The sequence below is a fragment of the Polyodon spathula genome, chromosome 4 (genome assembly GCF_017654505.1).
Source record: "Polyodon spathula isolate WHYD16114869_AA chromosome 4, ASM1765450v1, whole genome shotgun sequence".
Classification (NCBI taxonomy): domain Eukaryota; kingdom Metazoa; phylum Chordata; class Actinopteri; order Acipenseriformes; family Polyodontidae; genus Polyodon; species Polyodon spathula.
The window spans coordinates 84,667,250-84,693,450 of record NC_054537.1 but is presented as its reverse complement, the minus strand read 5'-3'; the positions used below and the strand labels follow the sequence as shown (position 1 = coordinate 84,693,450).

At 37.4% G+C, this 26,201-nt stretch overlaps 1 protein-coding gene across 1 annotated transcript in view; it reads left to right on the top strand.

The window, feature by feature from the left end:
* The window catches only part of LOC121315003 (integrin alpha-8-like), a 73,105-nt gene extending 47,151 nt beyond the window's left edge, over positions 1-25,954 (top strand). Inside the window, exons 22-30 of the mRNA XM_041248832.1 lie at positions 2,695-2,774; positions 7,584-7,664; positions 8,030-8,135; positions 10,213-10,371; positions 14,609-14,728; positions 16,888-17,001; positions 18,961-19,062; positions 19,750-19,872; positions 23,645-25,954. Of these exons, the coding sequence (XP_041104766.1) occupies positions 2,695-2,774; positions 7,584-7,664; positions 8,030-8,135; positions 10,213-10,371; positions 14,609-14,728; positions 16,888-17,001; positions 18,961-19,062; positions 19,750-19,872; positions 23,645-23,731 (972 nt within the window). The 3' untranslated portion in view covers positions 23,732-25,954. The remainder of the gene's footprint in view (positions 1-2,694; positions 2,775-7,583; positions 7,665-8,029; positions 8,136-10,212; positions 10,372-14,608; positions 14,729-16,887; positions 17,002-18,960; positions 19,063-19,749; positions 19,873-23,644) is intronic.
* The last annotated feature ends 247 nt before the right edge of the window (positions 25,955-26,201 follow it).

The following is a 26,201-nucleotide window of genomic DNA, read 5'->3' as shown; positions in this document are numbered from 1 at the left end:
AAATATAGTGTTACACGTCCCCACGTGTTGCTACAACTGTATACCTGTCATTTTTATTATCATTGTTAACATCCTGACAACTTTTTATACTTTAAAGTCTGTTTCAAAGCTCTTTTCAAAAAGGCTGCTCTAGTGCACTGATAGTGTAAGGATTATTGCCCACATTGTCAATCAGGGAACACAGCAATAACGATCCATGATGTGGTGCGGAACAGAAAAGCCAGAGCACTTGTTATGTTTTTGTATTTTTTAATTGCTTTTCCTCCAGTGATTTAGAAGACAAATCTCAAACTCCAGTGCACTAGAGGTGGCCATTGTTAAAGAAGTTTTGAAACAGACTTTAAAGTTATAAGTATAAAAAGTTCCCTGTAACAGCTGTAGCAACACATGGGGACTTATAATGCCATACTGTTTAAGGATGTAGAGTTATGCTGGTCTAATTGTAGGTAACGTCAATGTTGAATTGCTGTTAAGTATGCCTCGTAGGAGGGCATTTTTGGAACAAATTTTCTTTGATTATGTCATTACTTATATTTCAAATAGTCATACTGTAGCAGCATTGCTAGCTAGTTCTGGTTTGTGAACCAATACATTTCAGTATCTATGAGGATATCAGAAATACCACATAGAACAAACATTTCTTCCTGTACATCCACTGGGGGAAGTTTTGCAGGGGGAGAGGTTAGTGGTCACACTCTGATGTACCAGCTGAACTCAAAGAGAATACATGTTTGGGAGCCCTTTTGAAGCTATAGAGGTGCTACAAAGCTCTGAGTTTTATTCACCATGATGTGACAACTGAAACATAATGATATACTGTAAAAAGTCAACTCTAACGCCCACCCCCCCCCCCCCCCCCCCCCCCACCTCCCCCCCCCCCCCCCCCCCCACCTATGTTTCCATGTTTTTTAATCCAGTTTGCTCCCAGTTCAGACGGGAGCCCCGATCCTGTGGTCTGATTTCACTCCTTGGGCTGGCTTGAATTCTAAAGTCTGAATTCGGGGTGGGAAGAAATTACATCACTAAATGTCAATGAAAAATGTTGTAGGGGTACAAACATACCGTATAACAGGACATTTTGGTTGGTATTAAAGTCGGCGGATTTGCTACTTTGGGGGACTTTGACGATTTTTGAATTGTTGTTTTTCACTTAACAAGACCACAAAGAAAAATGCAATGCAAATTTATACTTTTAATTCCAAAAAGATTCAAATAAATGTTTACTTAATGAAATCTGTCTGTTAAAACAGTATCTTGTTTACAGTAATTCGTTATACTAGCATCTACAATGTCACTACAGCAACTTGGAGAACAACACAGAAGGCCTTCTAGTCAGTTAGACTGGCAAGCACTGGTAAAATCAGCTCTGTTTGACAGGCGTAACATAAAAAAAGAACAGTCCTACTACAGTAGCAGGTGCAATTTGCACTGCCTCTGGGTTTCTGATTGCATCCGATCAATTCCACATTTTTTTTAAATCCTTTGATGGAAATGTCCAGTCTACTTTTTATTTTTTCAAGAAAATTGGCTTCATCACTGCCATTCTCATATCCAATTTGACATCTGACACATTATTTCTCTTGTCCAGCACTTTTTTTTTTCTCCTGTTCTGCATACCAGCCTGCCAGAGGTATATGTACTACATGAAACAAATACTAAAGAATATCTACATGGATTTATTTTTTAATTATTGACGATTTGTCTGTAATACCGTCTGCAGCGAATGCACGTCTTGACCTTTAACTCGCAAGTATTGATAACTCAGGCAACTCGTTAAAGCATTGAAACACCGCCTTCTTCCATCAACTCGAGTTCTGGGAGAATGCAAACCGATTTGAGCACACTCCAGTCGACTCAAGTTGGTTGTCCATGGAAACAAGGTATTTGCGGCTAGGGGCTGTGCTGGGTAGTCTAGACAGAGATTTATGTAGGAATAAGTATTCTGACCTTTCAATTAAATAATATCTTACAGTAAGGATTTTTATGTTCTGGTAGTTTCATAGCAATTTAAAACATGTTTTGCCTAATTATGGCTAATGGGATATGAAAATGCTTGTTGATGGTTACTAGGGTACAAGATGTTTTACCTCTTAAAAATTCTATTGCGCTTGGTACTATTAACAATTTCTTATAAACTGACTTTGTAGTTGTTTAATATTTCCTCTTTCCATATGCAACACCAGTAAGCTTCAATGCAGAGTCTGAACAGTTGTTCATTAGATGTGTCTGAAAACCATTATCACTGGTACAATAATGAACTCCCCCCATATGTTCTTTGTTATAAACTCTTGTATAAATTCCTGTTTTTGGTCTGTGGTGTGTCAGATGCTTTGGATGAGAAAAAAAGGCCTAAAGGTTATGTTAATGATTCTAACATGTGTACACTTCAAGCAAGGGGGTAGTCTATCTGCTCTATTAGTTATTTTAGAAGAAACCATTTGGACGACTTGACAATAAAAGCAAAAACACTTACTTGAGGATTTATCCTGGCATGAAGTTTACAAGGCCCAGGTTCCAAAAATATCCCCCCTGGGGTTCAGTCTGAACAAGGTGAAACTGTCTGGATCAGACAGGCTTTTGAACTCAGGGACCACATTTAATAATTGAAGGTGCCCTTATTTGTGTCCAGAAGGAGTTCTGTGTTTAACATTAGCAGATGCCAATCGCTGACTCTTTGATCCACTCCTTTCCCAGCTCTCTGTAGGTCTGCGCTTTGCTGTCCAACGCCTGGAAGAGGCAGGTTCTGACATTAAGTTTGACCTTCAGATCAAAAGGTAAGATATCCTGTCCTGGGCCATACTGTACAGCTCTGGCCAAAAGTTTTGCATAACCCTATAGAATTAACTAATGTTGCTTCATAAAGTTGAATGAATCCTGCTGAATAATGTTACATTAACATATTGAGTTTCTCATATACTAAACTAAAATCTGACCACAATTAAAGTGTGGCTATATCTGTTCTTTTCTAGACCTGCAGTGTTAAAATAGTTTTAAACACAATTATGTCGATCAATGTTTTTTTAATGAAGCAATGATATAAAGAAGGAGCAGGACACTGGACCATGTGTTCCATTGCTGGCTCTCATATAGGCCAAAAACAGTAATGTATTTGTTAAATACTGTATATTTGTACATTACAGTTGAAGCTTCCTGATTTTCAATTAAATCTTGGTGTAGAATGGATTTTCCATAGTTTATGAAATGCTTCAAGTGTGGATTGAGATGTTGGTTGGTGCTGCTTCCGATGAAACGATTCCCATTAAACTGTATTATCACCGCTTTCATGGAACTGTCAACCCTCTTTGGACTTTTTAAGTACTCTGCTTTGCATGTAGCAATAATGCATTGACAGTGGCATCCTGGTAAATCAATTACAAATGTTCTAGCAACACAGCAGTATGTGTCATACTTGATGTATTCTTTGTTTCCTTTGCCAAAACTCAGGAGTATAAGAAAAGGCAAGATGGCCGAGCACAGCAGAAAACAGGAAACCCTCATTTGATAACACATCTGACAGGGAGAGAAAAAGAACATGCGTGTGGGGTGTGTCAGACATCTGTGACCGTTACATCATTTTTCTAAATGTTTAACTGCGCTACGAAAGGAAGTTGACAAATTGTGCTTACATGGACAGATGCAATTAGAACGCCGACTCCCCCTTCAGAACTGTCAGTACAGCCTTAGAAAAATTTGGTTCATGGTAATCATTTGAGTTGTGTTTTACAAAGCAATGGATTTATAGCAGTGTAGCTCAGTACTTGTGCTTACCTGTGTAGTGATTTAAAATGACTGGTTAGATGTCTGTGGTACTCTCAGCATTGGCATGTAAGGAAGATACTGTACACATCCACCTTAGATGTCAAGTGATATTAGTTGGATTTTCTGTTTTTTATTTGGGTTTGAAAAAAAGACATAATACATATCAATAATGGACATGGATCACTGGTTCTTGGGTATTAAACTGCTGTGTTACACCACCTCAGTAGGGTCTGTCATGGGTAGGGAATCTGTGGATACCTATATTGTACCCGCTCTAGGCAAATAGAGAGGCAACAGGGTTCTCAAATCATCTGCTTCGAACCTGTTTTTATATAAAAATTAAAAAAAAGTTACAAAATTTAGAAATAAATTCTTAAGGGCTGCCTATGTCCTATTGTCTTATTATCCTGCACACTTTTCATTGGAGCAACGTCTTGGTAGAACTCTGACCCTGTGTGAAGAACTGTAGCGAATTTCTAGAACATTATGTCTTGAGTTACTTAAATACAAATTGTAGAACAGGGATGATTGGGGTGGTAGTTCACTTAAGGGTAATAAAGCAGTTTGATTTCGATCTGGGTTTAGAATGACATCAATGTTTTACGTACAGTAAAGCATTCATAATGAAAAAAAAGCAAGGAGAGGCATCTGTAGGGAGAAATGTTTGTGTTGAGTCTTTAGGGATTAGAGCATTTCCAGAAAATAAATAAATCAATACCGCTGTTGTAGGGAATAAGTAGAGCGGGGAAAAAGTAGATTGCGCAGGCGCAGTAAGGCAAAAGGAAGGCGCGGCAGCAGTTTGATTAAAGGCGATGTTAACTGCATGAATCAACATTTTCTGTCTGGTCATTTTATTTGCCAGATTGTATGGTAATATGTTCACACACCACTTTCTTTTTTATTTATTTATTTTCGGTCTGTAAAATATATGTGCGATGCAAAGTGTTCAGTTATACTGTAACTTACATCTCTCTTTATCCTAGGCCTAGTGTTAAACCCTTGTCAGCTTTTTTCTGCCTGTAAAAATGTCATTGTTAAACAGATGTAACTGATGTGTGACCACAAAGATTTATTAACTGTATAGTAAAAGGTTTTACACGTCAAAATGTTGTCAACCTTTAATGAAAATTTAAACTTTTTAGTAATATATTCTAATGACATACAATCATACAATATTATTGTAGTATTGCAAGGTCTATTATTATTTTGTCAGTAGGCCTAGCGTTAACTATCACAGTTTACATAGATGAAATATTAACATCCTAGTTAAAAAAAAAAGACTAAATTAGTAAACATGTTTCATTTTTTTTGTTTGAATAGGAACAGGAGTTTTGTCATGTAGCCTATGTACCCAGGTTGAAAAATAAAAAAGAGTACTGTCTGTAAAAATAAATGAGAGAACAAAGCGCATAATAAATAATAATGCTACAAGTGCATCAGTGATTGCTGTGCATCATGGCCTAAGTTGTCCATGACTGAAAATCGTGCTTTAACCTTCTGATAATCGCTCACATACCTATCCTTACAGTACTGGATACATGTTAAATATGTAACAAAAACATCTCAAGTTGCTTTAACATTTGTTAAAAAAACAGACATATACATGACACTTACAAAGTTGATTTTAAATTATTTAATTTTAGTAAATATATCCAATAAAATTATTCCTGGGCTCGATTAACTAATTCCCCAGACTAGTACTAGTAGTAAAGCTTAGAAACGATGGAACCTCCGCTTTAAATTCTAGATAGCGATCCACTTTTTTCCCCGGTCTACTTATTCCCCAGGACACCGGTTAAAAAAAATGAAACACAAGGACAGAGACAGAGCAGAGTCCTTCTGAGTTTAATCGGCTACATGAAACACCCCTGGGATCTCACAAGACAATTTTAAAGTGTTGTTTTAACAAAGGCTATGTGCCCTTTAGTATTTGCATTGCATTTGAAGCGCATGCTTATTATGATTAATGTGCTTAAAACCTCATTCCCAGGAGCTTGGGCTCGCTGCAAGAGAGACACTGACACAAGAACATAAACAGCCTCATCCTCCTCCATAACGTATTGCAGCAAACATTTTTTTCAGCAGAGACCCTTCGCCGATACGTGGTGTACAGAAATTTGAGTTGATTCTTGCAGGCTGTCCCGTGGAATGTGGTCTGGTGGCTCACTGTAAATCGTTCCAGGTGTCTAATGCTGGCCATATGTCCTGAAGTTAGTGTTTTAAATATTGGTACCCTCGCAGACGGAATCCATGTGATTGACCATTGTGAATCTTTAGAGTCTTGCTAGGATACTTAAAACAAAACAGACCCTGCAACTGAGACAGGTAAGGATTGTAAATTGGTGGTAGGAAGAGTGACAATGTAAAAAAGGCAAAACATTAATGTGGCAGGCATAAAGTGCATCAGAAATCCCAAAGAATGTTTCAAAAACTTCCAGATGTGAGTCCAATCCACACACATTGTAGCAGCCTGTCATACCTCAAGCCCAGAGTCAAATTACACCCTCATGACAGCAGTTATCTACAACAAAACAAACTTGGGTATGCAGAAAACTCTTGGGTTGTATTAGGTGCCTATGCAATGTAAAATCCCATTAGAAATAAAGGGGAGGTGACTTTAACCACGTTTTTCTTTTTTAGGCTGTAGAGTAAGCCCAGCTGCAGGTATCTTAACAGTGTTGGAGTGCATGTTGATTAATAGTTCATGGTGAACTTAACTGACGACCAAAAACATGTTGCGCAATATCCAAACAGCATGTTTTAAAACAACTTTTAATACCCTGAATGGAGTGTTTTTGTATAGATTGCATTGTCTTCAAACTGTCATCCTACTGTATTTTTCTTCTTTTAAAATGTGTGTTTAAAGCATGGTACATCCAAAATATTAGCATAGCTTCACCTAATTATCATAAAATGAGACGACACAGCACTTTGGAGTCTGTCATAAGCACATGTTGTATAAAAAGGGAACACGGTCAAGTGATGTTTCATTGTAAACATAGTCATTCTGCTCAGTTAGTAGAACACTGTACAGTAACTTATATTTCAGAAACCATCTTGCCAGATTTTATTTTTGTCACTTGAATTACATTTGTTCCCAGTTTGTATGACTTTCCCTTTGATGGGTTTTTTGTTTTGTTTTACTGTCTGCGCTACACTGACACTTGTTTACAGTTGCTATCTTTCTGTATATTGCTGGACTTAATAGAAATTGTTTCCATTATGCCTGAGGTTTTCTGTATGGAAAATGGCAAAATGTTGTAATGTCCACAAAGCCTAAATTCAAACAGACATTTATAGGAGGGGAAAGTATGGAATGATTTCATAAGGACTGAAAGATTCAGGTCCTGAGGATGTTCTGTGGCTTCTTTAATACAAAACATTTAGTTTTAACCTAGCATGGGAGTGGAAGCCTTTTGTCATCACAAATAGAGGGCTGCATAATCATTCCTCAGTGAACAGTTCTACAATACATCCCTGACATTGGTTTCTGTCTGATCAGTACCTTGTGATTCAGGTTCCTCCCACTGTCATGCACGTTAGTTTTTTTTTTTTTTTTTTTTTTTTTTTTTTTTTTTAATAAATAAAATAAATACTGTATCTTGCCAGATAAAATGTGATGTTAAAAAAGCCAGAACTTAATAATGTCACAGTGTGTTGAGGGCTTATTTCGCTTCCTGTGAATGAACATTGTCAGAAGTGCTTGGTAATAAGGCTAGGCTTGCTAACAGCTGGCTACAAATTCCCTGATATGATATCTATAGCATCCATATTATATTTCTGTGGAAATTAAACATGACATGTGTCCCATTTTCATTCCAAAGCTCTAACAAGGACAATCCAAGGAGTAATCCAATAAGTCTGCAAATCAACATCACTGCACTGGCCCGTGTTGAAATACGAGGGTGAGCATTTTCTAGTGATTGTTCCTGTTATTTTCATTTACATTGACAACTTGTTGTTGTCAGTAAACATAATTAACATTATCTTCTACCCCACTGATATATATATATATATAATCTCCTGCAATGAATATTTCTGTGTCTCTCATACTGTCTTATTAATTTCCAAGACTATAGGTACACTTCAAAGGTGGTTTTATATTAATTAATTGTTGTTCTGTTTTGTTTTTTTCAAAATATCTGGACTGAGCCATATTTATAACATACTAGCAGTGTTGTGTTTTTACAAGAAGAAACACACCATATGAACACAAGACAAAGTAAACTGATAAATAAAGAGAAACATTACATGTCTTTGCTCACTGCAGAGTGTCCCATCCTGCCCAGATATTTCTGCCCATCCACCAATGGGAACCTAAGGAAAGGCCAGAGAAGGAGCAGGACATTGGACCATCTGTTCAGCACATTTATGAGGTAAAAAACAATTCTTTAGTCCCAAAGTTATTTGGTTTTATAATTTTCTGTGGTGTTTGACGCAAAACTATTTGAACACAGCTTTTATACAGCCCAGTAAAATATGCCTAGAGAAAGCGACCTGCAAGCTCAAATGGCACATTCAAATACACTCTATAAATTACACTAGTGGAATGAGGACGACTGGGGCTAAATAATCCCTGCTTTAGTCTCAGAACTGTGTGGATTCCACTGGCTTATCCTTTGAAATATCAACAGTTCCTTCTCATCTTTTACAACCTATTTGTACAGTCATCCTCAGACCGTTATCCTCTATTTGCTCAGATCTTTGTGACCAACACTGCAGAACTACACAGTTTAGATAAAGAAACCTTGCGCTGTGCCACCACACCTCTCAATGCACACTTAATCACAAGCCTCTTCAGAGCAAACAGCCAGTGCAAGCAAGTGCATAGTGGTTGTAAAAGCTGTTACATGATCAGCGGTGTGCTAAGCTTAATGTAGGTTCCCTTGAAGTAAGAGGCTTGTGCCACAGATCTCTATGTCTTATATGTTGCATACACTAAGAAACTCAATGTTTCCCTCTTTTTAAAATATTTATTGCTGAAGACAATGAATGGGACTTACACCTTCTCAAGTTTGTATGTGCTTGCCAAGTAAAAACCCAGATAAATCGGTCAGCAATGATCCTTTCTGGGGCCTCAGTAACATTTATTATAATCAGTAATGCATATACATATTATTAAAATGGCCCCAGAGTGTATACACAGTGCAAGTTTTGCAAAAATGACTTATTTGCTGATCCTCTTTGGCGGCTCTTGGAGAGCGGTCATAGTTGATTTTTTGTAATTGAGCTACAGCAATAAAAGGTAGTGTGGAGGAGACATCAAAGGGAAAGAAGTCTCGTGGTGTGTGGAATCACTGAGCTGCATGGTTTAATCAACCACGCTTCTATTGTACAAAAGTATTCAACATTAATGAACTCCAGAGTACCAGCAGGCCTGGACAGCCAGTGTTGTTTTAATTAGACCTGTTTTGGCTTCCGCAAAACCTTCACTGCTGTGGTGATATACAAGCATACCAGTCTTTCTTTACAATAGAACAATAGAATGTTTTAGCATTATGTATATTCTCTAGACATGTCCTGACATGAACCTTTTTGTTTTTGAAGACAATCATTTTGCGCAGTGTGATGGATGACTGTTGTTTAGATTGGTAAACAACAGCCTCCGGCATATGGGAATAATTCACAGCTTAGTGTCCAGGAAGGAGCGGAGCAGCTTCAGGGAACAAAAAAGTGAAATAAACTAAAACAAAACAGCAGAGCTCTTACTTAACTAAACTCTGACTCTTAATAAATGTATTAGGTTTTGAATGATCAAAGCAGAACACCTAGAAGTAATTATAGGCAACAAAAAAAAAAAAACAACATATAAACATAAGTTAAAATGAGACTGTTGAGAAATGTAAAGGCTTTTTATAACTTACTTGCTACAGGGCTCTAAGTGAAAGCTCTTTGATGCTTTTCCATAGTGGTCACAGCTGTCTTTGTCTTGCTGTTCTGTATTTTATCACCCTGCTTTGAATCTAAGTCATAGATCAAAGGACTATATTTTAACAAATAAGTTGTTTGTAGAGCTACAGAAGTGACATGTAGATATATAGCTATGGCCAAAGGTTTTTCATCACCCTATAGAATTAACTAATTGTGCTTCATAGTCAAATTAAACCTGCTGGATAATGTTACGTTAACATATTGAATTACACACCACTTTTCCATATACTTAACAAAAAACTGACAATTTTTAAATGTGACATTTCAACATCTAACATGAAGTACTGTACTACTATTTTGGTTTCCGGTCAACTTTTACACTATCATTTTGTAGTTTCTTTAATTGCATAATGTTAAATAAAATATCAAAGTTATGTTCATATAGGTTGTTTTTTTAATGAATTCTGGGTGCAGCAAGACTTTTGACCATAGCTGTACGCTCCATAGCAGATATGTTTTGCATTGGCTTTGGTGTGTTAGCGTGATATTTGCTCATGTGTAACATTAGCTCTTCTTTCGTAGTTGCACAACAAAGGACCCAGTGCTATCAGCAACACCTTCCTGGAGGTGGGCTGGCCCAGTCACTTTAGAGATGAATACCTTCTGTACGTCTTGGAGATTCAGACAGATGGACTCATAAACTGCAGGACAAATACTACTATAAATCAGCTGAATCTGGAGGTGGGTGGTTCTTAATGAGTGTCATCATTCATCACTACACAAAGAAGTAATCACATCCAAGATCAGAAAGAAAAGGAAATGACAGAAGTCCTGTGTGTCATTTAGGGTTAGAAGGACAGAAATAAACTTCATTTTGCAAAACCAAACGTCTTATTTGATTAGATGTTATGAGTGATTAATGCTTATTTTTAGCTTATATAGGAATGGTGTATTTCCTATGAATGAACTTACAGATTGACAAAAAAACATCAACACAGTTACTCCCAGGTGGAAATGCTTCCATCCAGTCAGATGCATTGCATTATTTGGATTTTTAAATTGTGACCCAGGCATGACTTTGGCTAATTGCATCAGATGCTTCAGGAATATGACATTTATAATTAAATTGTACATATCTAGGTTATAAATCTATGTATAGATTGAAAGTTTGTGATGTATTCCAGCAGTATGTAGTCAAGGGGCCTAAGCCTCACTCTTGTAATACCTATAAGTTCATATTGTTATTCTCCTTGACAAACTCTGTCAAACTGCCATAGAATACATTTAGGCAGATTAGTTCTTAAACATATTTTCAGCAACATATTAATATGTAAAAAAAAAAAAACGGATTAAGGGTTATAAATGAATAACTACGATTTACAAGAATAATTTGTAATTCAAAAGATACTCTCTCTGTAGGTATTGCTTTTCAGAATTGTTGGTAAAGCAGGAGGAAAATGTGTGGAGATGTACCATATTTTTGTTTCAAATATAAAACCGCTTTTGAGTATTTCTTCATAATAAAAGACTGTGGCAAAGTGGCTGCTGACTGTGAACAGGTGCAGAGGTGATGCAGTGCAAGAACAAACACAGACAGGAAACTGTAATCCATTTGGAAATGGGGGTCTTTTATTTATACTCCTGGTCTGGTGACCAAACAATAAATCTCTGGCAATACACACCAATGTGTAATGCATGGAGGGAAAAGACAAGGGATTGCAGCCCAAATTATAAGTACACACTATCCACCCCATAATTGTACTGAACACGGTCACCAGTCCAGGTGTGTGCAGCAGTGCTCCTGGTGGGTGATAACAATTTATTATTGATGGTAGTGAAGTGCTGTTCTGGCTTTGTGCTAGCCCAAGGCGACAGCTCCGGAAACGTGTTAGCTGTCTGATGACTCTCACAGAGAGTTCAAGTGTAAACCAAGTGAAGGAGTAGATTGCGATTCTCCTGCCCCTTTTATGCCGTCACGCATGACCCCTTGGTAAACGAGTGCAGCTGTCTCTATAATCTGCAGCTGCCACGTCGTTTCCCTTCCAGGTCAATACGTTCTTGCAACGGAGTCTTGCCTTCTTCCAGACTGGCTGACTTCCCGACCCTGGAAATGAACTGTCAAGCCAGCCCGTCCAAATCACTCTACTTTCGCTGTTTAGCACCCTCACAAGTCGGAAGGGAGATTTACAACCAAGGTTCATTATATTTCTGTCACAAGGACCTATGGAATCATTTCCCATCTCACAAAGTCAATCTAAGACAGATTCAACCTTGTATGATCTTAACCTTTTACTCACCTTTTTTTTTGTCTGACTAAAAGTGTTTAAGCATTCAGTCTAATTGGTATAAAATCAATTTTACTGTGTAGGTGGGGTAGAAGGCAGGATTAAGTGCCAAAGTGCAGTGGGACATCCCATGTCTGGAGTGCCTCGTAAACACTCACACATGATGATCGCTGTATTTTATACAACCTCTGCTATGGGTTTGAGCTGAGACAGCAGGAACCAATTACATAAAAGGGCTTTTTGTGTCTCTTTACATAATGTTAAAATAAATTGGCTGTTAAATTGTTACAAACATTATGATTCATTTATACATTGGGGTGAATGAGGTCCTCAGTCTCCAGGATGCCCACAACAAGGCTGGAAGGGACAATGCTTTTTTCTTCAAAATAAAAGATGTAACGATGCAACTGCTTTAGTTTTTATTCAGAGCTAGGTAGCGTTGTCAAACATTTGTTTTAATGCTGTGAACTAGGTCAGGAAATAGAAAATCTATACTAGACACCAGTCACAGTTTGTTGAATACACATTTATTTAAAGAATAAATATATAAAAAAATAGTTATAAAACACTGAAGGGTAGATGTACTAACGTATTGCGGCGTTCACAATAGTTGCAAATGAGTCGGAAGTCTAGGGTGAAATGTACTAAACAGCAGTTTTTCTTTGCGGTTCCTGCATAAATTTGCAAAAATGGGGTGGAAATGAGGGTTTGCAAATATTATAATGAGATGTACAGAAGCTACAGGCAATTGTGACACTTACAATTGCACAATTTGTTAAGAACTTTTGAAAGCATGTTTTAAACAGTGGCAGTTGTTGCTGGTATTTCAGTCTGTTTTTTCTCCTGCCTTACTAGATGTGCTCAATTGCATTTTTGAGGCGAACACCCAAATACCTATTTTTACCTACTAAAAGCAGGATGTACTTACAAGCATTGAAAACATATTTCTGGTTTCCCAGATGTGTTGGAAGCAATAAACTGCACACGTGTGACGCTAACCCCTCCAGCTCACTCTGAACATCTGTATGGAATAGGACACACCTATTCTATTACTGTGCAAGGTCATAGGCGGAGCGTGAGTCTATATATAATCATTCATTTTGTTGAGTTTGAAAAACTGACGGACACAAATAAAAGCTGTAAACCGGATTCATTCCCCTGCGTCTTTTTGAGAACTTGTACTGTATAACGATTTATAGCACAAAACAAACCTTGAAACCACTCAGGGATGCTACATATATATTTGACACGTTTTTTTTGTTTTTTATTCCAACGGAAGTTGAGTTTAACATAGCACTAGCTTGTACTTTAAAACATGTTATGCCTATTTAAACACATTAGAAAACCAGTAAAGGATAACAAGCTGCACTGTTTTTTTTTAAACCTGTAAATCCGTTAACCTGTTCTCAGTGTTACACACCAATTCCGAACACCATTTCCATCACTTCACACCGATGTAAATCAATTATTAATACTGACTGTTAAGCTTCTAAACACGCACTTACTATCGTACTTATAATCAAGGGGCATTCAATGTATTTCATAAGGTATATTTGCAAAAAAATAAATAAATGAAAACTGCACGCTTACCGTAAACTTTCGAATGTCTATACGGGGATCAATCAGATCGGCGGGAAGAATGGACGTTAAACCAGCCAAGCATTGTCTCCTCGAATTACATTGAAATGCAACTAAATCCCGTATTTTGGACCTTTGTGATACTGCAACAGGACAGTCACAGCCTTGTTTACCTGTGTATCTGAAAACTGTCTTTGGTAAACAAAACGAATTATTTTCATCAGAATATTAAAATACGTTTTCATATTAGAGTTCAGTAAGCAGGCAGATGCGGTTTTCTGCCTTCCTTGCAGACACTTTTTCAGAAAACCCCGCTTTTACTGAAAATGGAGTGAAGGACTGGAAAAATCTAAAGAAAAAACTTCAGAAACATTTGTAATCTGATACCACAAAGAGTGCTCTGAAAGGTGGCATTTGTTCAAACAGTTGAAGAAAGTGTGTTCTGATTGTAGCGTCACAGTTATCAAATTCTCACAAAACGGGGGTGCGTGAAAACAGACAGTATGCTACGGAAATATTTTGCCACAAATTCTGTAAAGTCAGATTCGGATTATTAACCCTAACCCCCCCCCCCCCCCCCCCCCCCCCCCCCCCCCCCCCCTTTATTTGTTAAATACTTTTGTGTCTCACTGAATGTGATCCTGTAAAATAGTAACTCAGACACTTAAAAGATTCAGGATCTATTTGGACTCCATATAGGACCAAAATATTAACTAAATAATTGATTGTCAGTTTATTTATATGTATGAATTCCAAATACTAGCCGGGTGTGTTTGGAAAGAGGAATCTACAACTTGAGGCTATTCCACTAGTAATAAAGAGCATGTGACAGGCACTTAATTTAGAACTTGTGCCATATCCGCAGTTCTGTACAGACTGGAACATTGTTCTGATGTCCACTTTATCATCCACATCACTTTAACAGTCTGTGAATGGCATCATCCTGCTGTGCTGACTGCTTCAGTCAGGTGGCTACTGTATGATGGGAACACGGGTCACTGCCTGTTTCAAAGATTGTTTTCAGGCAAAAAAAGAATTATGATGTTAAGGTCCTTCGAAGGTGGTATACGTTTTCATGGATAAATCCACATGGCCTATCACTTTTCTCCTTGCAGACTTCTGCTCTTCCAGACACCCCTGAACTACTGGGCTTTCTGCGGAACTCTACCGCTGTGCATTCTGTCAGGAAGCGGGAAGTCCCAGTGCCTCTGAGGCAATACAATGCAAAGACCTTGGTAAGAAATTCTAACGAGACCTTGAGCTGTCAGTCCATTTGGGAGTGGCACACAAGTGATATGGAAGCTTCTTTTTTTATGTGAATATACTTGACCAGAATAATTGCCCAAACAAGAGGGGTTCTTTTACTTCCTAGATGTATGGGACTGAAACACAGGATGACTTCCCCCTGCTTGCTCTGTGATACACCAGGATCTGTTTTTTTTTTTTTATATATATATATATATATATATATATATATATATATATATTAATATATATATATATATATATATATATATATATATATATATATATGGTACGGTTTTTAATGTACTGGCTATTCAACATGTCACTTCCTCCTCCTGCAAAACAACACAGGTCATAACAAAGATTTGAAAGATAACAACAGAAAATACAGCTGTGAAAATCAACTGGAATGGTTCCAAACAGGTTGAACACATTAGCACAAATTATCACAGTGTTTCATATAAACAAAAAAAAAGCATCTGTTTGCCTCTAATAATGTATTTATTTGCATATTTATTCAATTACTGGGTGATTTTTCTCTCATATTCTAAACTTTGCTGTCTGTTTAACACTGATTCTCTGTGATTGTGAATCCCAGCTGTGTCGTTGACTCTGGGAATAAAGCACAGCCTGGACAGCCAGTGACCCCCTTATTAAGTGGATTGTGCATGCCAGAAAGGTCACTCACATGGACAGGGAGTTGAGGTTCTTCACCCCTCCCTTTCTAGTTTAAGAAAATTAAACAGGAAATCCTTGTGAATTATTTAGTGCCATTGCTCAACTGGGTCTGATAAGAAGCAGGCATTCTCGTCCCAAGTATTCCAGCAGCTGTTATTGTTAAACTTATCTTCAGACAGTACAAATATTTAAAAGATTAGAGGTTCTTATAGAATTTAGTAAACAATGCATTAAGTGACTCATACAGGGAGCACATTTCAATACGTTTTAGGAATTGAAATTATATTCATCATTGAATTCTAATACATTCACATGCATTCCACACTGACTTGAAATAATAACCCCCACCTCAGCTGACATCAGTTGAGAGAACAGTTTTTCACCCCAGTTAGTACTACAAAAATGTCCTGCCATCCATTATCCACAACACCATATTAATAGACATAATTACAGTAGAAGTTGTGACAATATGATACACTTTTTAATTTTTTGGTTTTCTTAATTTTAAAGTTTGCATTCTCTTCACTTATTCTCAGTTGCCAAGGTTACTGGGCAGACAAGAAGTCATAGGATTCAACTTTAACTATTTACCATCGCACTGTTAAAAATATTTAACAAGAAAATTGCACTGACTAGTCATGCAAGATTGTTTTATCTTGTTTCAATATTTTAAAGAAAGTTTTCTTTTCTTAGATTATACTGTATATATAATATAAATCATAGATAATAAGAGACAACAGTACTCGCTCACCCTATAACTTTTTCCTATATTCTTCCCCAAGTTTATTTTGTGTCAACTTGTACTGCTGTTGTCTTCCAGGACACCTTTGGAAGGGGAAAAAAGTTACTGTCAAAGCATCTCTCTATTGTAAAATAAAGGATAATAAAATATGTCACTTATTAGATACAAATATACATACCACCCTGGGATCAACTTTCCTAATGAGGAGAAATGGGAATTTTGTCAAAACAATGAAATAATTAATATTGCTTGATTCCAACCACCATCACTGTCTAGCAGTGAACTTATAACATGAACTTATAACAACAGAACTTATAACAGCTCAAGCTAAAGTTGTTTCCAATGTGTATCATATACAGTATACAGAAAAAGTTACTCAACAAGATTAAATGATTGCCATTTTATCCATTATAAAAATGTACCGTTGTAAAAGCACAGAGATGTAATAAAGCACCTTAAAAACATAGCAAACCATCATGCATAGCATAACCACAGGGAAAGCAAGGTAGAACTGCAGAATTAACATGAACAGTTCAAAGGGATGTAACGCAGACACTGGAAATGCTGGAGTCGTACACAGTACAGTACTCTGGCTACAAGCTAATTAAGAACAATCCCAACCACAAGGCAAATCCGTTTGAAGTAATCTCCAAAGTCCTAACTGAGACTAATACAATAAATATGTAGAGAACAAACTGCTTCATTAACAATCCCATTCTTCTCCTTCAGAACTGCAGCACCATCAGTTGTTTAAGGATAGTGTGTCACGTTGTACGACTGGATAAAGGGCAGAGCGCTGTGGTTACAGTGAAATCCCGACTCTGGGCACACACTTTCTTACAGGTAATAACAATTCCAAGTGTTTTTCACAAAGTGATGCATTGTTTTAAAATCATTTCCATTTGTGCAAGGAATTTGAAGTTCCATTTTTTTTGCCCAACAGCTAGTATACAGTAATTAGGTTTATTGTTTTTTTGTTATGAGAATCTGTTTTGAATAAATTGCACACATTTACTTTGGATAATAGTCAAACTGCTTCTCTCCAGATCCAAATATTAGTGCACAGTTCTGCATAAAAGTGTGGCAAAGTTTAAATAGAACCATTTTCAAATACAGCGCTTGCAGGAGATTGAGATGTGTGTAGCAGCAGCCTCTATACAGTTTTAACAGAGGCAAATTTAATACATTCGGCATGATTATGTTAAATAGTGCAGGTGTTCCTGTAAGATATTACAAGTTTTATTAGACACATGTTGTAACTTCAATTGAAATGTATTATTACAATTTAAATAAATTACAAAAATAAGTAAGTAAATAAAAACATCACAAATACATAATTATCAATAGGATCAGAATTTATCTAAAAATAAATAACCTTGTTGATCCATTACCTCAGCACTACAGAGGTTTATGCTAAAATACTAAATTAAATAATGTCTGTTAAAAATCAGACCACAATGGGTTTGAAAATGTAGCTGCATTGAACTATGAATCAGATGCAAAAATTAGACACCAAGGCAGACTCATGGATTGTGTTCTGGCACCAGTGGGACACAATATGCCTTCTGGTCTCCATCATGTGTAAATAGCAGCACGAAGGGTGCAGCTTGTTCATATTTTAGCTGTGTTAAATGGCAAAACTTTGACCTCTGCTGTTGGCATGGATTTGCAGTATCCTCCATGTTGCTCAAGGTTCTTCAAAACAAAACTCTAACCAACTTATATAGATTTAAAAAAAATATATATATTATTTTTTACCAAAGACTATACCTGACAAGTGCCCAGACATGTGAACGATTTATTACCTGCTTGTCTTAAATAGATATGAGTGTCAGCGGTGTTAAAGGAAGGAGTAGGGTGTCAACAGCGGAACGAAACTAATTACAGGTACAATAGGGGATGAAGTACAGAGAAGTCAGATCAAATGTACATGTGACTCGGGTTATACGCTCTGAAGAAAAGCCCATCAAAAGAGTTCAACACTGTGGTGAATGGTGAAAGGCTTAAATTAAAATTGAAGAAGTAGCAGGGTTCTGGAATTAAATTAGCTATCCCGGGGGTCTAGTGTATGTAATAATCTGGTATTGTGATTTGATTTTGACTGATAGGTTTTGTTAATAATAAATAAATAATAAAAAAAAGGAAATTACATCCATTCAAAAGCCTGTTATCAGCAAATATAAATCCAAACATGTTTACGTGGGCTTTCTGTGGGAACGGCAGACTCCTTAACGAGGATAGGAGAGGAGAGATGTGTTCATCTGCTTTGATACCAGCTTCTAATGCAAATAGTACTGGCTGATATATTGTCTAAAGGAAGTATGTCAATATTTCAAATAAGCATTGCAGATCTAAGTTTCCTTTCACTAAATACTAGATACGAGATACTGTGCCTACCATTTCATAAAGAAGTTGAATGCCAGTTGGTTTGCATTACTTCTTAATTAACAATTGCTTTTCTGCTTATTAAACGTAATAAGCTGATTGTTTTAGTCTAGTTAAGAGTACAAACCCTACGCACATGCAGCAAGTACATTGCATTCTGTTAACTTTAGCTTGGAAATACAGCGAAGGGGTTTGGATTACTGCTGTTAGAATAGTGAATGACTTTACCACCTTCTCCTATTGATTAGTCTTGGAAATTAGTTTTGGATGCTAAATTAGCCAGTGAGTTATTTATAAATAGGATAATATTATGACAAACTAGACCACATAAGACCATTGCAAATTCCCCATGTTACCAAAATGCAACTACTATATATTATTGTGAATATAATATTTTTGTGTTTACTGTTTTTCTAGAGAAAGAATGATCCGTATGCCCTGCACTCAACTGTATCTTTCAAAGTGATGGACATGCCTTATCGAATCAAACCGGAAAAGCTTCCACATGCATCCTTAGCAGTAAGTGGTGGGAGGGGCATGGAATCTTTGGATAAATAAGGGAGTTAGCTTATCAAAATCTTCAAGATTGCTTCCTTGATTGAAGTACAAATGACAGATACACTCTCATTCTGAACCAATTGGAAACCTTCTCCTGCTGTGAGGGTGACCATTTAATATTTTCTTACACACAAAAATATGCATCTCTTACCGCAGGTTTATTTTTCCACTGAAGCCCCTGAGGCAGTTATTCTTGAAACAACAAATAGTAGAGCTGTGGAAGCATTTGAACTTGGTAACAGATACAGTCCAGTCCTCGCTGTACTGTACGTGCAACAGTATTGCAGAACAGTGTGTTTCTCTTATGTAGAACCTACACGTGTTATTAGCGTGTTTTGTGATATCTATTGAAACTATGTATCAAACATTTAAAGTGCTAAGGTTTTGGGTTGTGCAGATGATTGAGGATCCCCTTGTGTATTTTGTTGTCATTATGAATTGAATTAAACCCCCTCTGAATAACTCCTTAAAGGTGAATTGATTTCAGCCACAATCTTGTTGTAATTTAATGCAATTCTCCACACGAGCATCGCACATAAATTATGTGTATTCAGAAACAAATGTTTCCCTTTAAAAAGGCTGAAAAAAAACAAACATAATCTATTCGAGACTCTGACTTTTATCTCCTTTATGTTATTTTGTTTTCAGATAAAATCCTTGGTGTTATGGGCCACCCCTGACGTGTCATTTGCAATCCCCTTGTGGGTTATTATATTGGCCATACTGCTTGGGTTGCTGGTTCTGGCTATTTTGACTTTAGTCATGTGGAAGGTACGTTTTCCTTTCTTTTCTTAATGAGCATTACTAGATATAGGATGACAGCAATTATTTATACAATTGACTAATGGCCCGGTTTTGTGGTTTTTATGATTTTATCTATAACATAACCTTTTTGTTCCTTAATAACAGCTGTTGAATGAGAATGAACTGTCCTGTTATTCTAATCCTTATACGCTACAGTCATTAGCATCATCTGAGGTTGAATTTGGGGTTATTTTATGGGCTGTACCTTGTGTTGCTCTGCATATTGTCATCCAGCATCAAATACTCCAGGAACATCCACACCTCCACCATACACATAACCCTAATCCTAACCCTAACCCATCTACCATACACATAACACTAATCCTAACCCTAACCCATCCACACCTCCACCATACACATAACCCTAATCCTAACCCTATCCCATCCACACCTCCACCATACACATAACCCTAATCCTAACCCTAACCCATCCACCATACACATAACCCTAATCCTAACCCTAACCCATCCACACCTCCAACCATAACACTAACCCTAATCCTAATCCTACACATAACCCTAATCCTAACCCTAACCCATCTACCATACACATAACCCTAATCCTAACCCTAACCCATCCACACCTCCACCATACACATAACCCTAATCCTAACCCTAACCCATCCACACCTCCACCATACACATAACCCTAATCCTAACCCTAACCCATCTACCATACACATAACCCTAATCCTAACCCTAACCCATCCACACCTCCACCATACACATAACCCTAATCCTAATCCTAACCCTAACCCATAACCCTAATCCTCCACCATACACATAACCCTAATCCTAACCCTAACCCATCCACCATACACAACCCTAATCCTAACCCTAACCCATCCACCATACCTAACCCTAACCCTAACCCATCACCTCCACACATACACATAACCCTAATCCTAACCCTAACCCATCCACACCTCCACCATACACATAACCCTAATCCTAACCCTATCCCATCCACACCTCCACCATACACATAACCCTAATCCTAACCCTATCCCATCCACACCTCCACCATACACATAACCACCTACCCATAACCCACCATACACATCCCTAATCCTAACTATCCCATCCACACCTCCACCATACACATAACCCTAATCCTAACCCTATCCCATCCACACCTCCACCATACACATAACCCTAATCCTAACCCTAACCCATCCACACCTCCACCATACACATAACCCTAATCCTAACCCTAACCCATCCACACCTCCACTAACCCTAATCCTAACCCTACCCATAACCCTACCATACCCTAACCCTAATCCTAACCCTAACCCATCATACACACACTAAACAAATCCACACCCTACCATACACGAACCCTAATCATAACACCCCATCCAACACCTCCACCATACACATCAACCTAATCCTAACCCTATCCCATACACAACACACTGGTCCATAACACATAACCCTTGGGAACCCTAACCCATAACCCTACCATTGTTTTCACCATACACCTACACATAACCCAATCCTAACCCTATCCATCACACAGCCACCATACACATAACCCTAATCCTAACCCTATCCCATCCACACCTCCACCATACACATAACCCTAATCCTAACATAACCCTAACACCTCCTAACCCTAATCCTAACCCATCCACACCCTCCACCAATCCTAACCCTATCCCATCCACACCTCCACCATACACAACCCTAATCCTAACCCTATCCCATTCACACCTCCACCATACACATAACCCTAATCCTAACCCTAACCCATTCACACCTCCACCATACACATAACCCTAATCCTAACCCTAACCCATTCACACCTCCACCATACACATAACCCTAATCCTAACCCTATCCCATTTTGTTTGAGAAATGCCCATTCTTTATCAGCACACATTAAGCACACTGAGTTGATATTTCATCCAAATGTAAAATAGAGTATTTAAATTGTCAGCAAACAGTTGGTAAACATTTAGCAAGGGTAAAATATGTCAATGTTGCCATCAATATGGACTACAAAATGGATAAAGTATATCAAGCTTTTAAAATGTATGCAAATGTAGTACTTTTAGAACAGCCTTTACTATTAATATATTGTAAAATGTCATAAATATATGAATCATGAAAAAAATCCGTAAACACTGAAACTTTTTTTGCAGTCATTTAAAACTATTAAGTTATTATGCCCCCTTGTGGCATGCCTGGCATTGCAATTTTAAAATGTTGCATGTACACTTTACAGCGCAACATAATGCACTTTAGTAGAGATGTTTTTTACCTGAACTGTTTTATACTCAAGCTTAAATGTAATAAAATACAATTTTACCAATCATGTATTATTTGTGGGAAGGTGTAAGACTGCATAATAGGGAAGCAGGCAGTCTGCAGATTGTGCATGGAAATGCTTTGCAGGAACACCGGGCAAAACACAGATTTGATTATAGCAATTTAAACAAAATAGGTCTGATTTTTTTTTTCTACACATGTGCAAAATTTCCTCACAAAAACAATGCTACTGTAGAAAAAAATGTAACTCTAAAGTAAATGTCTCTTTTTTTTCAATTAACATGCTTCAAAGTCTGCCTCATTAAACAATACGAACATTTTGTATTTGAACGAAGGCTTAATAAATGTGACCCAATACCTTATGCTCATTCTAAATCCCTCATTTATAAAGACTAGCTATGAAACAAAATGTTAAAGGAAACACTTTAATACCAGAACAATTTCCTTATACCCCAAAAAAGAAATACTTTATTTTCCATAAAAGACTGATTAAAAAAAAATGTACAACTCAGATTTTAAACAATACTGTAAGCTCTAGCACTTAGATGAAATTTGAGTATTCTCCTTACGTAATATTTTTTCTCCAGCTACAATTCTGTCCAGTGTTATTAAAGATGTAAAGGCTCTGTGATAACTCCAGCTGGCACACTTCCATGGGATATTTTGGCTTTTTGCCAGCATTAATGTAACTAAAATAAAGCCTGTAGGATTTATAGGCAACATTTTCCACATTTTCATCACCTTCTCCTTTATAGAACTTTATCTGGCACTGCAGCCTGGTAACAACATCTGGCAGCAGTCAGAGGTGCAGTAGATACAGGCTCACTAGCTTCATCAGCACTCTCTATCAGAAGGCCTGGCTTTCCTCCACCAGAAGTGAACTGCCTTCCCAATCATCATTTTAAAGACAAGCCTCAAGCCAGTCGACTGAGATCTAGAAACTGTCTGCTTTCTCATGTTCAGGTTATCTGTCAGGACGTGAACTTTTGATACTGGAGTGCAGTGGGTGAAAACTCACATTACAGTACTGTAGTTTAGTCACTGTTCTTATTCTTTCCTGCCAGGATGAACCACCCTCTGCAATGTAAAAAAAAAAGACACGCAATGCGTACAGATGAGATGGAAAGCTGTCTTTATTTTGTCTTTTATATTATCAAAAAAAACCCACTTAATATCAGGCTTATGGTTGTGTATTTGAGGGTTTCCCTAGGAAGAAACAGAAATACAGTAACAAGCAATGAGACAATGTCACATAACAACAATTGTTAGATAGTTCATGTACTGTAGCTGATTAAGCAAAGTTTGTAGAAACCACTGGCTTCAGCTTCTACAAAAATAACTGTCTTGCTTTCCTTCTTTCCCATGTTTACAGCTCAATCATCTATCTTCATTGGTGCTTCCTGACTGGTGGATACAAGTTTGGAGGTTTCTAATAGGATTATTTACCTGTTGTTTTTTATTACAGTGTGGGTTCTTTGACCGAGCACGCCCTCCAAAAGATGACATTTCAGACCAGGAGCAGCTGACATCACAGAAATCCACAGATGAGTGATAAGAAGGCTGACAGTGAGAGAGGTAGAGGAAGAGAGAGGTGGCCTTTCAGATCATTTGGACGACCAAGAAAACTAGCTGGTTCAAAACTTACTTTTGTAATGAAGAACTGAATTCTACAAACAAGCTGCCTTAATATGCTAAGTGCCACGAGACCTGAAACTGTGCAACCTGTTTTTAAACCACACACACACCAAGTGAAACAGCCCAGCGAGGGCCCATCAGCACCTTTCTGATCTCTTATCTACACTTGGAATATGTTATTGTAAAGATTCATTGAACTGAATATGCCTTGGCGGTGTGATAGTATATGTGGATGGCGGAATGGTAAGTCCTTGTACACTTCCAAACTGTTGGCATAATAATTAATGATGTTGATGTTTGATTTTTTTTTATTAATATCATGCTACATGGAACAATGCTGTGGCTTCTCCCTGAAACAAAGTGTTTCGAGACTTCTCTTCACGTGTCAGGGAGACAGACGATTTCATTAGGTGCTGTAATCATACAGCTGCTGTGCAAGAAGAGGACCCAATAGAAATGTCAAACCCAACAAGAAGATGCAAATAGAAGACAAGAAGACACTGCCCTACAGAAACTACCACTATATTTCTTTTGAACTTTAGTGAAAAGGCTTGCAGACTTTTTCTTTTTTTCTGCCATATGGTTTATTCAGCAGTTGTTTAAGCCTGTCAATTGTTAGGGTTAGAAACGCAGCTACATGGAATCATTATGAAGCCCACTCCCACAGAATAGCTTGTCTCGTGATCGTGTCGTGCTGGGTAGAGTTGAATCATTCGTTGTTATATAGGACAGGAGCAAAATGGAAAGCATAGACCTTTGTACAGTGTAAAATATGAATCTATCGTGATGAACTTGAAAATGCAGTGTGCTTTGTCAAATAACTGTAACAGTTGCTGCACCAACAACTGTCAGTCATATTGGGGTAAAGAAGGGGAGGGATTTGTGCTGAAGTAACTCCACTGCAAGGGTACAGTACACCCAGCAATATGGTTTTATGTTCATGTGATTGTGAGATTCATTAGAAAGGTCTGTTACTGTGCCAGGACAGGTAGCATGTGCCATGGTACATTTAAATTCCAACTTGTTTCATTGCCAGGATGCCTTCTAATGGCCACTAAATGGCATGCTGTCCAGCACAATCAACATCCGTATTGCAGCTTATTTGAGAAGTGATGGTATCAACACTAAAAACTGTGTAACGTTACCTTGAGAAATTATCAAATGAAGTTGACATGATGCTTCCTGACCAAACTAAACGATTGCTAAAGTTTTACAGAATATTTACAGCAGCATGCATGGCTCACAAGATTGTCCATGAAAACATTGCTTCTATGAAGAAGTGGACAAATCCGTGTATATGTGCAATAATTTATATATTTAAGTTCCTGAAGCATGTTTACACTGGTAATAATTTGTTATTTGAACTTTTCAGGATTTGTGTATATAGTGTTTAGTAAGTAAATTAATCTGTGAGGCTCTGAACATATGTTATCCTTATTTAGCAGTAAAAGTATATGTATGGGGAGGGGGTAACAGTATTTTATTGTATTAACAGATTACATCATGAATACTTAATTCTCTTTTTCGTTTCTTTTTTTAACCAAATTGGGCAAGCCTGTAAAAACATAAATGGAAGCAGGAGAAAAGTGTCACAGAATTAAGAATTGATGATCAAGCTGTGAAAGCTTTTCTTAGCAAAGATTACAGTACATCATTCACTTTTGAAATACCATCCTGAAATATACTCATGTTCAAACCAGAAGACACAGTAATAGCCATCCAAAGAAAGACAGCTGTGCTGTTTGTTACAATATGGAGACGAATAGCAGCAATGAGTATAGCATGTAACCCGTGATTGAGTTTTGTTTTAATGTTTAACCCAAATGAACTACCCAAATCTTGATACATCACTTTCATAGCTTACTGCCTGCCAGGCTCATAATGAATTGACATGGGCAGGTAGTATTCGTGAGAATATGTGAGCAATGTATTAGCACATGAAACTGAACTTTGTCTAGAGTACTGTGTGTGTGCCTGTGGCTTGTATGAAGAACACTTTCCTTACTAGCATGTCTGAGATTGTAAGAGAGCACAGTGAGTTTTCTTTTGACCTGTTTAAAGCATTTATGTATATACATGACTGTTACACATTTTCTTTTATTATGATTGTAATGATAAATAAATACTGTAGTAAGCCAAATGTACCTTGGTTCTTAACATGCCTTCAGAAATTGTTCACAGACACTTAGTTATATACAGATAACCCTTAAACAGTGCAGTAGAGTAGACTGTATCTAATGCATTGATCAGTCACAACATAGTATTACCTCTGCATTGTGATTTATTGTTTGAAGTTATTTACAGTACTAATACACATGCAAGCTAAATGTGAAGTTTCTTCCACAGTGACCATATACAGAACATGTCTGCTCCATTAGAGGGAGCAT